General features: G+C 35.9%; 1 protein-coding gene across 1 annotated transcript; it reads left to right on the forward strand.

Moving 5' to 3' along the window:
• The first annotated feature begins 10,587 nt into the window (after nt 1–10,587).
• On the forward strand, nt 10,588–13,227 carry LOC132858741 (NACHT, LRR and PYD domains-containing protein 12-like). Its single transcript, XM_060889203.1, has 3 exons — nt 10,588–10,766; nt 12,486–12,536; nt 12,747–13,227. Exons 1-3 carry the CDS (start codon nt 10,588–10,590, stop codon nt 13,225–13,227), a joined length of 711 nt encoding a protein of 236 aa, XP_060745186.1.
• The last annotated feature ends 538 nt before the right edge of the window (nt 13,228–13,765 follow it).

A 13,765-nucleotide genomic window follows, 5' to 3' on the forward strand; every position in this document is an offset into this window, starting at 1 on the left:
AGATGTGGCATGACTGGGCAGACTGGTAAGGAAGGCAGGATCTGTAGTCAGAACAGAGCTGGACTCACTGGTGACAGTAGCAGAGAGAAGGACCCTAGACAGACTGCTCTCCATCATGGACAACACCCACCACCCTCTGCACAGCATATACACCAGGCAGAGAAGTGTGTTCAGTGGTGGACAGCTGTCTCTTTTATGCTTGACTACAAGACTGAGGAACACTTTTGTCCCCCTGGACATTAGACTGTTCACCTCTCAGGTATGGCAGGGTGGAAACATACAAACTGAGTAGTGACTTTTCATCTGTACTTACTTGTCTATTTGCTGCTACTAGACTTCTACTTTTTTGTTATTGCTACATTTTTTTAGAGGTTTACACATTTTATTATGTATGTGTATGTATCCATCCATCCATCCATCCATCCATCTTGCTAAGAAAATGCTTTTTCTAAATCAAGTACACGAATATGCGTTGTTTCCTCTACGGAGTAAATTGTGAACAAATCAATGAATTTAAGTAAGTATACATATGTAAAATATAATAGTACAGAAAGTTAAATGATATTATTTGGTTGATAGTGTTTTGACCAATAATTATATTATTTTTACAGCAATAAATACTAGTTTAATTAGACAATTTTAATTAAAAAAATTCAGAAATTGAATACAAAGCATATTATGTTCATTTATAATGACAATACAACTCTCCATGCATTTTTATTATAAATTCTCCTCGCCTGCATTTCAAATAATTACTGAAATTTTATTAGTCTTTTTATTCTATGAAAAATCTTTTTCAGCAATCATATTGAAAATATGTTGTCCTTCATTTTCCATGTCAACATCAAAAGACTCAAACATATCTTTGTTAAATCTGCATTTCCTTTCATGTTATATGGCATTTAGCAAAAGCAAAAAAAACATTTTACATAAATTAATCTAACAAGGACAAAGGATTAAATCATAAAATCATACACCAAAATAAAGACAATTAGTTCTGAAATACAATTTATTACAAACAAAATAAAAACAAAGTATAATTTGGTTTCATTCCTGATTTACACATTTGGAGAGTTATCTGAAATTATCTAAAAATTAAAATAAATTTATTTTAGTGTTACTGATTTCAGTGACCAACAAACATTTGAAACATTTGAGTAGTTCAACAGCAAAGTAAAAGTAATGGAAGTGTGTGAGAAGAAAAGGTTTTACACTTTACCAACCCTGAATTGTGTAAAATTACTGACACAGTGGATGATGAGCTGCAGATTTACATAATTAGCAGTGACATTAAAAACTCTAACTTTGTATTTATGATGGCAGCTAAACTCTGACTGATAAACAATGACAAAATGCACCTGTTGAAAATGTAACTTGAATTTGCACAGTCCCTTTGATGCTTTTTTCCTTTCATCAGATTCCAATTACCCTTTTAGCTCAGAATATGACTTCTCTGGCTATGGATGTGGGCGCCATCCTTCAAATGACTATCAGAGTCAAATCTGGCATCATGATGAAAAGAACAGTCTGTACAACAATTCTCCATCTCTCTCTCTCTCTCTCTCTCTCTCTCTCTCTCTCTCTCTCTCTCTCACCCCATGTCTTGTTCTCTCTCTCATTCCTAGTTGAACAAGGTTTATAGCCTTCTATTTATTTTTGTGATAGATACAGCATTAAGGCCTGTAGCATTTCCTTCTTTTGCACAAGAGCCTGGTGCAGGTAATCCACCTGAGATGATAAGATAATTTCCTTGAAAGGCATTCCTATGCATCAAGAGTACAAAAATCTAAACCTGGCACATGGCCTCCACCTAGTGGTAGAAATATTTTCTGTATGCACTTTGTAATCTAACAAAACTGATCATTTAAATGGTAATGCAAACTAAGTAAGGTTCACTGACTTGGGGAAAAGTGTATATGAGTTCACTTGTGTTTGGGAGAAACATTTCAGAAAGTTTCATGTTCCACTCTTTGAAATTAAGTGGGAAATGATATTGTATTTCTAATAAGGACTAATATTTTTTTTATTTATTATCAAGACTCTAGGAAAAATAGGTACAAACTTTAAGGGTTATACAGTCTGGTTTTATGTCTAACAATATAGTAGCATTACTTTCTCAGTAAGAGCTCCAGACTAAAACCAAGAGGATAAAAACCACTGGCATTGAGATGCGTGTCCCTGTGCCATCCAAATATTCTTTTTTTTTTCCATTCTGTTCTTTTCCAACAATACAATATAAACTACCTAACTCTAAAACTGCCACAAGCAAATTGTGTGTGACACAAAAAAAAATTGGAACGTTTTGTTTGCAAACATCATAAAAAAGCCTGTTCACATATTTGGAGTTTGGTTAATGCACACATTAAGCTTAGCAGAACTGTCATCAACCTATAAAGATTTCTCAACATTATAGTAGCTGTGTTGTCTTTCTCTAATAGGACAATATTTTGACATTTTTGTAATAGAACAAAATCTGTGTGTGAACAGGATTATGTTTATTATTTTTAAATTGTTTAGAAGAATACAAATGGTTAAAATAATGATTTTTATTTCTTGGATTTTATCAAGAGGCTTTTAGATTCTTTTACATTCTAAAAGTATTTAAAGGTTAAATATGCTCAAAGGTGATAAGCGGTAGAAGATGAATGAATGAATGAATGAATGAATGAATATGCTCAAAGGGAAATTCACATACATACATACATATATATATATATATATATATATATATATATATATATATATATATATATATATATATATATATATATATATATATATATATATATATATATATATGTATAAATATATTATATGTTTTATATATATATAAAACAGATATATAAAAGATATGGAAGTGGGGGATTATATTCATTGTATTTGGGATTGTTCTGTGATTAGAACTTATTGGTCAAAGGTTGTTCGATATATTTTGAATAGAATATACTATACTACTGTATATATTCTACTATATATACTACAACAGCACACCATGTGTGTTTATATATAATATATAAAATATTGTTCAACATAATGATACATATTCCCAAAGAATCTCTGCCAGAGGAGAACTTCCTTCATGAGGCCCAAGTACATAACCTAAAATTACACAAAAACCGGGTGAAAGGAACATTTTTCTTCTACAGATTGTGCTCCAATTGCCCTTTGAGTACTGCACTTACATAGTGTGTGTTCTAGAATCAATGAAAATATTGAGTCAGGATAAATGATCACCTCATTTAGAAAAGTTTGCAAGAATAATGTAGAATTTTGAGTCCATACACCATTTTCATATATTTATAGTTCCCTCTAGTGGTGAAAGAGGTGGTTTTCCATCTACCATCTTCTTGTATTTATAATATAATATTCATTCATTCATATCTCAGGCGTCATCGGGCATCAAGGCAGGATACACCCTGGACGGAGTGCCAACCCATCGCAGGGCACACACACACTCTCATTCACTCACGCAATCACACACTAGGGACAATTTTCCAGAGATGCCAATCAACCTACCATGCATGTCTTTGGACCATGGGAGGAAACCGGAGTACCTGGAGGAAACCCCAGAGGCACGGGGAGAACATGCAAACTCCACACACACAAGGTGGAGGCGGGAATCGAACCCCCGAACCTGGAGGTGTGAGGCGAACGTGCTAACCACTAAGCCACCGTGCCCCCCATAATATAATATAATATAATATAATATAATATAATATAATATAATATAATATAATATAATATAATATAATATAATATAATATAATATAATATAATATAATAGGGCCTGTTTTATTTAGATTGTAGTATCTTCACATTGTTCCTGTATTGCAGATCCTGGTGACAAGGAGCAGATACATTTTTTGGGTAAGAGCATTACATTTATATTAGTAGATGCAGGAAAAATACTCCTGCAGAAAAAAAAGTCTCCTGTTCAAATTTGAACATTTCCCCAATGTACACCTTTACTGGCTCTTCTCTAGAACTTGTAGTCTAAGAACTTGACAGTCCAGATAGTAAAATCCTAAACTACTATAACCTTTTAAATGTTTATTCAAATGTACATTATCAAAATACTTTATAAGACATTTTTATAAATAGTTGTACTTATTGAAATACTAAATATATTTATAAATGTTTATCACAATGTTTAGTGATTTTAGTGCTTTTTAGTCATTTCCTACTTTTCCCATTGTTTGACACAGTGATGAGGGCTTGCTAAATACATTTACACAATTTAGGCTTGCTAAATACATTCTTTTGCATAAAGTTGAAAAAATGTAAGGGCAGCAGGGCACAACCAGATGTCATTTAGTAGTTCCAATGTATACTGGGATAACAAAACGTCTTGTCTTGTATTGGTTGTCAAACCAAAACAGTGTGCAAAAAATCACAGAAGTCAAACAACATTTGAAGATATAAAAGTAAGATCATTTTAACATTGTGAAAAAATTCAATAGGTTTCAACTCTGCGTTCAATGAGGCAAAATAAGTATTTAGTATTTTAATCTACAATCTCTTATCTTAATGCATATATAGCATGTACTTAATATATTATATATATAATATTAATATTAATATATATATAATATATATTATATAATATTATTATATATATAGACATAAATTTACACAATGCCCTTTTATGATATTATTTACTGCAGTATGAGAGACATATAATAAAAACAGACGGGTGTACAGTATCTGCTGCTGTTTTCTAGATGGCAGGACATGATGTAATAAGGGGCAAGTCAATAAGAGGTGTGGCTAGGAGCTATCACTATAGATTTATTAGACTGATGAAAAGATGAGAAGGAAGGAGTGATGGAGAACCTGTCTGTTGGATAATCCTGTCGTGAGCAAGTTCGCAGATAAGATCAAGAGGATACTTACCCATAAGGTACAAAAATAATACAAATAAATAGACAGATTGATAAACCACCTTTTCTTTCATGTTCTTACTGATAAGATATAATTTATTCATGTTAATAAATGATTTTATTTATAATAATTAAGTCAGATGAAACAGGGGAAAGTTTAGACTGTCAGCTTTCATACCATTTATAAGGTTGATGGGAACTGGTGTTTACTGGCTTTTATCTTTCTGAATCAGTTCAGTACATTCACCAAAAGATTCGGCTCAAAGAGTCAACTCAATCTTGAATGAAAGTGAAAGTGCCCCTCCCTCAGTCCTGACTACATTTTAATGGAGCTTATCGTAACGTTAAAAACATTCTTTAACGGCAAGCAGAAGCGGTGCTATTAATGTCACACAACAAGGACTACTGAGTAAAGATGAGTGATTTATTTAAATTTATATAAAAAGAATAATCGTGTAAAATCAGCTGTAGGAAATATTAGCTGGTGTCCCTTCAGTCTACTTTTCACTAGGGGATTTAGTCTTGGTTTTATTCTTTAACGTTTGTGGCTCTTCTCTGTATTTCTTTGTAAATTCCAATCTGTTCTGGTGATTGTTACTGCTGACGTGTGGTTTTCTTACTGTTGTCTGCAATATATTTCTGCTTTCTAGATCTTCTTCAAGGATTTGTTTGTTATTGTTTCACCCTTGCCCTGTGGATTGTTGGAGATGTCACTGACTATTCCTTTACATTTACAGCATTTGGCAGACGCCTTTATCCAGAGCGATGTACAAAAGTGCTTAAGTCTCTATCACTAAACGAATTAACTCTGGTTCACTAGGTTACAAACTTAAGTCTAAAACACTGTTAATATTGTTTTTTTTTTTTTTAATACACACATACAACAAACAGGGAAGTTGTCTTCATAGGTAGACCTGCCAGCAGTTGCAGTAGTCCAGTCTTGAGATGACAAAAGACTGAACAAATACCTGAGCAGCCAGTGTGGACAAAAAATTCCTACTCCTTCTAACATTGCAACATGCAAGGAAAAGGACGGATGATTGTCCATGGTTACCCCAAGGTTGCGAGCTGTGGCTGTCATATCGTTATGCACGGATATTGCAAGATCATGACCTGGGAATGAATCACCTGAGATGAACAGCAGTTCAGTTTTGCTAGGATTGAGCTTTAACTGATGAGCAGTCATCTATGATGATGTTTCTGCCAGACATGCTGAGATCCGATCAGAAGCTGTGGTATCTGTGGGTGAGAGAGAGAAGATAAGTTGTATATCATCAGCATAGCAGTGGTAAGAGAACCCATGTGAGGAAATAACTTCACTAAGAGAGTGAGTATACAGGGAGAAAAAAGAGGACCAAGTACTGAGCCCTGTGGGACACCTGTGGAGAGTCTGCGTGGAGCAAATGTCACTCCCCTGATATGAGCGTCCTTCCAGGTAGGAAGCAAACCTGATCCACAAATTCCAAGACTACACAGTTCTTACAATGTTTTTGTCAGCTGTTGTTGTTTTCATTGGCTGATGTGTTTGGTCCCTTTACTTCAGTGTTTTATTTCATTCAATGGCTCTGAAGGATTTTACCTTTTTACACTTTTTTTTTTTTTTTTTTTTGCAATCAATCTAACAGGGAACATTTTGGCAACAAACAACACGTCAGTTAAATATTCCAATATTTTGATCACTTGAAAAACGGGAGGTTCAAACAAAAGGTGGCCTAATGGCCTAAGTTGTCTAAGTTATTGTGAAGTTTAACTGCACATATGATTTTATGCTTTCTAGGATTATGATGCTTTCCAGAAGAAGAGTGACAGCTGCTCTTCAAGACTCAGCTATATGTTTGTGCATCATATACTATTATTCAAAGATGCAGACTCCTGATCTGGACACAGATATTTTTTTCCCACACACAAGCAACTGGTAAACTTTTATATCCTTGTATTTTATTGTATTTAATTTTCTGTTCATCTACACATTGTGTATGGTCAACAGTATGTGGACATCTGACCATCTTGCCATTTGCCTGCAGAATAAGTATTTATTAAAAGTGCACCTCCTGTCTGTGGAGGCATGGTATCCAACATAGATTTGGAGCACAACATTGTCCAAGATCAAAGTCACTATATTCACCCCAAAGAATATTAGAATTTTAAAGAAAATTAATGTGGGCCCTTTAGAAAGGACACATCAACTACATAATTTTTGGCATTTTCATTAGCAATTATCATTGCTAATATTGTGGTTCTTCAAACACTGGAACAATAAAGTGGAAAAAAAAAAAACAGATGCATTGCACCTCAGTAAATTTGTAGAAAATCTTGGGCACGCTAAGTTGTGAAATATCATAATACCTATTGACAGTTGCTCTTTCTGTGAAACATCTAGTTTGAAGTATGATAGGGTAAACTGTGTCACATTTTGCACAGTTTGAGAGAATTCTCATTGTTGCCTTTGAATAAATATTCAGCAGAGGCTTAGAAAGCCAGCTTCTGCACTAAAAGCTTAAAATTCTAGAAAGAACAGCATGTCAGTATTGCCACTCATTTGAGAAATGAGGTAGCACAGTGACATCAAGAACGGGCTTTTTCTTTAAAATCTATAATAAGAATAAGAAAAAAACAATAGAATAAGAAGAAAACGTATCAACGATGCCGACAAAGAGACCTACGGCAATATTAATGGAGCTGCAAAAATATTTGACAAATACTTATTACTCTGCATGTAATAACAACCTATTGTTTTCTTCAGACCTTCAGATCTTTCTTATAAATAGCATCCAAGCAATTCAATCACATCAAACCATGTGGCAAAATGTATTTGTGAATTTATATTAAGTTGTTAATTCCAAGAGGATTTGTTGATACACGATAAAAACACCATTTACATTGTAAAGCATGATGATGAGAGCATTTCCATTTCCATTTACTTAAGGGCTGCTTTTTTTCGGTCAGGATAGAATCATGATTAGCTACAAATTACAACCAATTTTAATGCAAAACCCTTAGATGTCTGCTAGTAACACGAAGATGAAAATAATTTTACCTTTCAGCTTAACAAGGACCCTATATGCAGACATTCAGATCAACAAGGGAATGGCTTAACCAATAAAAAAGATCAGGTTTTTTGAATAATTTAGGAATTAATCTAATTGACAATCTGTGGGGTACCATAAAGTAGGCTGTGCTCAAATGATGCCCTTGCAATTTGAACGATTTACAATGTTTTTTCAAGAAAGAGTGATGAAATATTGCCATGTCAAGATGTGCCATGATGATAGGCCTTTATTCAAAAAGACTAAATTATGTAATAAAATCAAAAGTTGCTTCCACAAAATATTAGTTTAAAGGAGTCCACACCATAAACTAGCCCCAGGGATTGCAATCTTCTTAAAGTGACTGTGACTTCTGTGCTGGTCCCGAGCCATGATAACTAGAGAGGGTTGCATCAGGAAAGGCATAAATGAGAGCGTGCCACATTTAACCATGTGAATTGTCAATGGGAATTCCATACAGGATCGTTCGAGGCCCAGGTTAACAACGAACGCTACCAGCACTGTTGATGTACAGGTTGCTGGCAGAAATTGGACTACTGTTGGTTGACGAAGGAGAGGATGGAGAAGGGTTGGGGGACAGGGAGAGAAGAGGAAAAATGCAGGACTATAGGTCTGAGAATAGAGACTCTTAGACATGATGGAGAGAAGGAAGGTAGGATATACTATGAGTGCAGGAGACCACAGTGAAAGGGAAGCAAAGTATGCAGTATTGGAGTTTATAAAAAGACTGTTTGTATTATGTCTGTGTTATGGTGTGGATATGAAGAGACATGGGGTAGGAGTGATCCTAAAGGATAAGTTTTTGAGGAATGTTTTAGAGGTAAAAAGAGTGTCAGACAGGGTAATCAGTTTGAAGTTACCAATTGAAGGGGTAATGTTGAATGTTGTCAGTGGTTATGCTCCACAAGTAGGCTGTGAGGTAGAAGAGAAGGAAAGATTCTGGAATGAGTTAGATGAGGTGATGGAGAGTATTCCCAGATGGAGATGGAGAGAGTGGTGATTGGAGCAGACTTCAAGTGGCATGTTAGTGAGGGGAACAGAGTTAATGAGGAGTTGATGGGTAGGTTTGATGTTAACTAAAGGAACCTAGAAGGACAGATGGTGGTGGACTTTGCTAAGCGGATGTAAATTGCTGTAGTTAACACTTATTTCCAGAAGAGAGAGAAACATACATATAAGAGTGAATGTAGGAGTATGCAGATAGACTACATTCTATGTAGATGAGGCAACCTGAGAGTTTAATGACTGCAAGGTGGTGGTAGGAGAGAGTGTAGCCAGGCAGATATGGTGATGTGTTAGATGTCACTGGTGGTCAGGAAGAAGAGGATAGGAAAGATAAAAATGAAGACCAAGTAGTTAAAGTTAAAATGGAAGAATACTGTGAGGATTTCAGACAGAAGCTGAAACAGGCTTAGGGTGGTCAGGATGAGCTTAGAGATCACTGGAAAACTACAGCAGAAGTGATCATGGAAACAGGTGGGAGGGTGCTAGGTGTATAATCTGGAAGGAGAAAAGAAGATAAGGTAACATGGTGATAGACCGAGAAAGTACAGGACAGAATTCAAGGAAGAGACTAGCTGAAATGAAGTGGGACGTGGACTGGACAGAAGAAAATAAACAGGATTTCAAGAAATCACAGCGCAAAGCGAAGAGGGACTTGGCAAAGGCCAAACAGAAAGCATACAACTATTAAGAACAAGGATGAAGTAAAGAAATGTAGCAACTACAAAGGTATGAAGTTGATGAGCCACACAATAAATCTATGGGAAAAAATGGTGGAAGCTAGGCTAAGAAAGAAGTGGATATTTGTGAGCAGTAGTATGGCTTTATGCTCAGAAAGAGCATGACTGATGCAATTTTTGCTCTGAGAATGCTAATGGAGAAATACAGAGATGGTCAGAAGGAGCTACACTGTGTCTTTGTGAATTTAGACAAAGGCTATGACAGGGTGACAAGAGAGGAGCTATGGTACTGTATAAAGATGTCAGGAGTGGCAAAGAAGTACGTCAGAGTAGTTCTGTAATGCTGAATGGGTTAGAGACTGTAGCAGTGAGGAAAAGCAGAAAAGACATGACGCAGAGATGGAGGTAGCAGGGATGTTGAGGTTCACTGTAGGAGTGACGAGGATAGACAGGATTAGGAACGAGCACATCCGAGGGACAGCTCACGTTGGCTGTTTTGGGGACAAGGACAGAGAGGCTAGATTGAGATGGTTTGGACATGTACAGAGGAGGGAGATGGTTATATTGGTAGAAGGATGATGGAGGTGGAACAGCCAGGTAAGAGGTCAAGAGGGACGCCAAAGAGGAGATATATGGATTTGTTAAAAGAGGACCTGAGGTCAAATGGTGCGAGAGTAGAGGATGACAAGGATAGAGTTTGTTGTGGCGACCCTTAACGAGAAAAGCCGAAAGTAGACAACGAAGAAGAAGAAGAAGACACTGTAGCAGCTTGACCTGTGATGGGGTATTCAATATGTAGGCCAAAAAAACAACAACGAAAAAGTCCATTATTTATAATGTGTAAACAAGTAAAACTAATGTACTGTAAGAGTCATTAGTGCAGCAACAAAATAATAGTATTGTTTTTCGTTGAGTTTAAAGTAAAGCACTAGAGTTGCAGGCACAAATCTGACTCATTTTGCATTAGGGAGAAGCAGAATGGTAGGTGGCATTGTGAGGGCAAGTCCTCATCTGCGAAAGCATCGTCATTTAGCTCTCGTCTACGGAACAAGAAAGACATGCATGTACCCAGAACCCAGCTGTACCTCCATGAAGAGTGATCGGTCTATGGACGTTCCTTGGACATTTAAAGATGGAGACTGCTCACTTCTGCACAGGTAACTTCTCTTTATTGTAAAGGTCACCGCCTAAGTCACAGAGATAGTCTGGCATAAAGCTAAAAATTAATAATTATAGTATGTATTATACTGTGGTACTGTACTGTATAGCTTGTGGTTTGTGTTTTAGCAGTATTATTGATTTTATTTAAAACTGGATGCAACAGGCTCGGTTTTTAATTTCAGCGAAGTAGTTAAGTATTTATTTTAGTGGTTACATACTAGTATCATGCATAATATATCGCTTTAAACTAGGTAGAACAGTCATGTTTTTACTGAGGGTTTGCCTTTAATGGACACATTTAACTGTCTTGTTCAGTTTAGAAATCAATTCAGATATTATGTCTGGGCAGCATTTTGGCTTTCTGTGGATCTGGGATTCAAATTCACAACCCTCCTATCAGTAGTCCAATGTCTTATCTACTGATCTACCACTTCTCTACAGCACACCACACCAATGGTTCCCAGTCTCATTTAAATCTTCCAAATCCAAGACGCCCTCTATTGGATTTGAGACCTTAATAACCTCCACCTTCTTCCAACTTTTCACCCATGCAGCCCCCTCCAAGCTCAAATTATTCTCTCTATTTATTTTTTATGCACATCCATTTTGCTTGGAGGTTTCTTTTGATTACCTCGCAGCAGCAGCATGTTTATCACTATCAGGTACGACAGGTGTGTACACTCATCCAGCAGCAGCAAAAGCAGTAGTAGCATAGCAGATCTTTCCACCACACAAAACCTACCAACATCCCATTTCCATCAATAAACGCCTAAACTTTACTCAGAGTTTAATAACTGAAATGCATATTTAAGCCATGAAACTTTTCCTCCCATGCTGATTGACAGCACATCTGTCACAGCTTATCTGCCGTGCTTCACCATCTATGTAACCATTATTAATCCTCCTCCACTCCAGCAACACAGCAGCAGTGTAGCAGATCTATCTGCTATGACCAAACATACCACTCATAGGGATATGTGTATATATATATATATATATATATATATATATATATATATATATATATATATATTCACTTATTTATTTTTATTCTTATTTTTTCTTCTTCTTCTTTTTCTTCTTCTTCTTCTTCTTCTTCTTCTTCTTCTTCTTATTATTATTATTATTATTATTATTATTATTGTATATTTATTTCTTTTTCTCTCCCTTCTGTTTCCATACTTCTGTAAAGCTGCTTTGAGACAATGGAAAACTGATAAAAGCGCTATACAAATAAATTTAATTGAATTTCTATCAATAAACACTTAAACTTTACTCTGAATGTTGTCATGAAATGAAATGTTCTAGAGTTACACTATTAGAAAGTCTCACTGGGTGTAAGTGATGAAAAGTATGGATAACATTTTGGCTGATATCAGTCTGATTGCTAAAAAAAATAGCTAATTTGTGATGTGAACAGTATTTTTTATTAGCCAGGTTAGAAATATCTTTTACAAGTTTTTTGGATATTTGGGAGTGCAAACAGAATTTCAAACTGTAGAACTGCTAAATAGCTTTGAAAGCAGAATTTTTAGGTCTTCAACTAAAATGATATGTCGATACACTATATATTCAGTCACATACTTAACAGTTATACAAAACACAATGCAATTAATTATAATATTTATATTTATATATAAAAGTATGTTTAAATTTGAGACTCTAATGTTTAAATTATGAATTATGTTTATATCAGTTGCAAATTTTGTTCACAGTGTTCTACTGAAGGCAGAAGAGAAAATAGAAAAGAACATCACAGATACAGGGTAAGAACCAACAAAAAGACAGTAACATGCTGTTATTATAAAACTCTCTGCTGTCATTAACTACAGAATGATTCCATTATAGAAAGTATACAGTAGAGAGAACATCATAAAGAACAATCTTTGATAACCTGTCAGAAAAAAATGTGATCTTAACGTCTAATAAATGAGCCCTATGTCTCCCCAAATCTTCCTACTTTCCCAATATTACAGACATGATCCAGAATCTGTGGCTATAAATGAAATCCAGAAAAAGTTCAAGTTAAATCTGATGAAATTTCGGAGTCTGCATGGAGTGATAATAAACCCGGGAACCCAAACACTCCTGAGTGAGATCTACACAGAGCTCTACATCACAGAGGGAGACAGTGGAGAAGTTAATAATGAACATGAGGTGAGACAGATTGAGGCAGCATTCAGGAGAACAATAACAGAGGAAACACCAATCAAATGCAATGACATCCTAAAGCCTTTATCTGAACAAGATGAATCCATCAGAACTGTGCTGACAAAGGGAGTCGCTGGCATTGGAAAAACAGTCTCTGTGCAGAAGTTCATTCTGGACTGGGCTGAAGGGGAAGCAAATCAGGACATTCACTTTATATTTCCACTTCCTTTCAGAGAGCTGAACTTGATGAAGGAGCAAAAACTGAATCTGATGATCTCCTTCATGTCTTTTTTAAGGAAACCATAGAAGTAGAAATGTTGAGTTCAAAAAAGGTTTTGCTTATTTTTGATGGGTTGGACGAGTGTCGTTTTCTTCTAGATTTCCAGAACACAGTTAAAGTGTGTGATGTAACTGAATCAGCATCAGTGCAGGTGCTGCTGATAAACCTGATCAGAGGGAATCTGCTTCCCTCTGCTCTCATCTGGATCACCTCCCGACCAGCAGGAGCTGATCAAATCCCCTCCGGTTTTGTGCATCGGGTCACAGAGATACGGGGGTTCAGTGACCCACAGAAGGAGGAGTACTTCAGGAAGAGGATCAGTGATCAGAGCCTGACCAATAACATTATCACACACCTGAAGTCATTAAGAAGCCTCTACATCATGTGCCAAAACCAGGCAAAACCAACACAGGACACGGACGCGGACACACTTTCTTGGTTCCCAGTGCAGCTCCAGAACCACATCATTGAATACTCTGAGTCTTTACCTCCAGATATTATTTATGCCATATGGCAGGAAGATAAAGCAGAGAGAGAAAAAGAAGTACCATGGGTTGCGGCCCT

This window comes from Tachysurus vachellii, chromosome 16 (assembly GCF_030014155.1).
Source record: "Tachysurus vachellii isolate PV-2020 chromosome 16, HZAU_Pvac_v1, whole genome shotgun sequence".
Classification (NCBI taxonomy): Eukaryota; Metazoa; Chordata; class Actinopteri; order Siluriformes; family Bagridae; genus Tachysurus; species Tachysurus vachellii.

What these genes read in the sequence shown, in the direction of transcription:
- LOC132858741 (XM_060889203.1), top strand. Translation starts at nt 10,588, where the DNA reads ATGGTAGGTGGCATTGTGAGGGCAAGTCCTCATCTGCGAAAGCATCGT. An exon ending in GACTGCTCACTTCTGCACAG is followed by an intron (nt 10,767 to 12,485) that starts GTAACTTCTCTT and finishes TTTTGTTCACAG; the next exon opens with TGTTCTACTGAAGGCAGAAG. An exon ending in AAGAACATCACAGATACAGG is followed by an intron (nt 12,537 to 12,746) that starts GTAAGAACCAAC and finishes CCAATATTACAG; the next exon opens with ACATGATCCAGAATCTGTGG.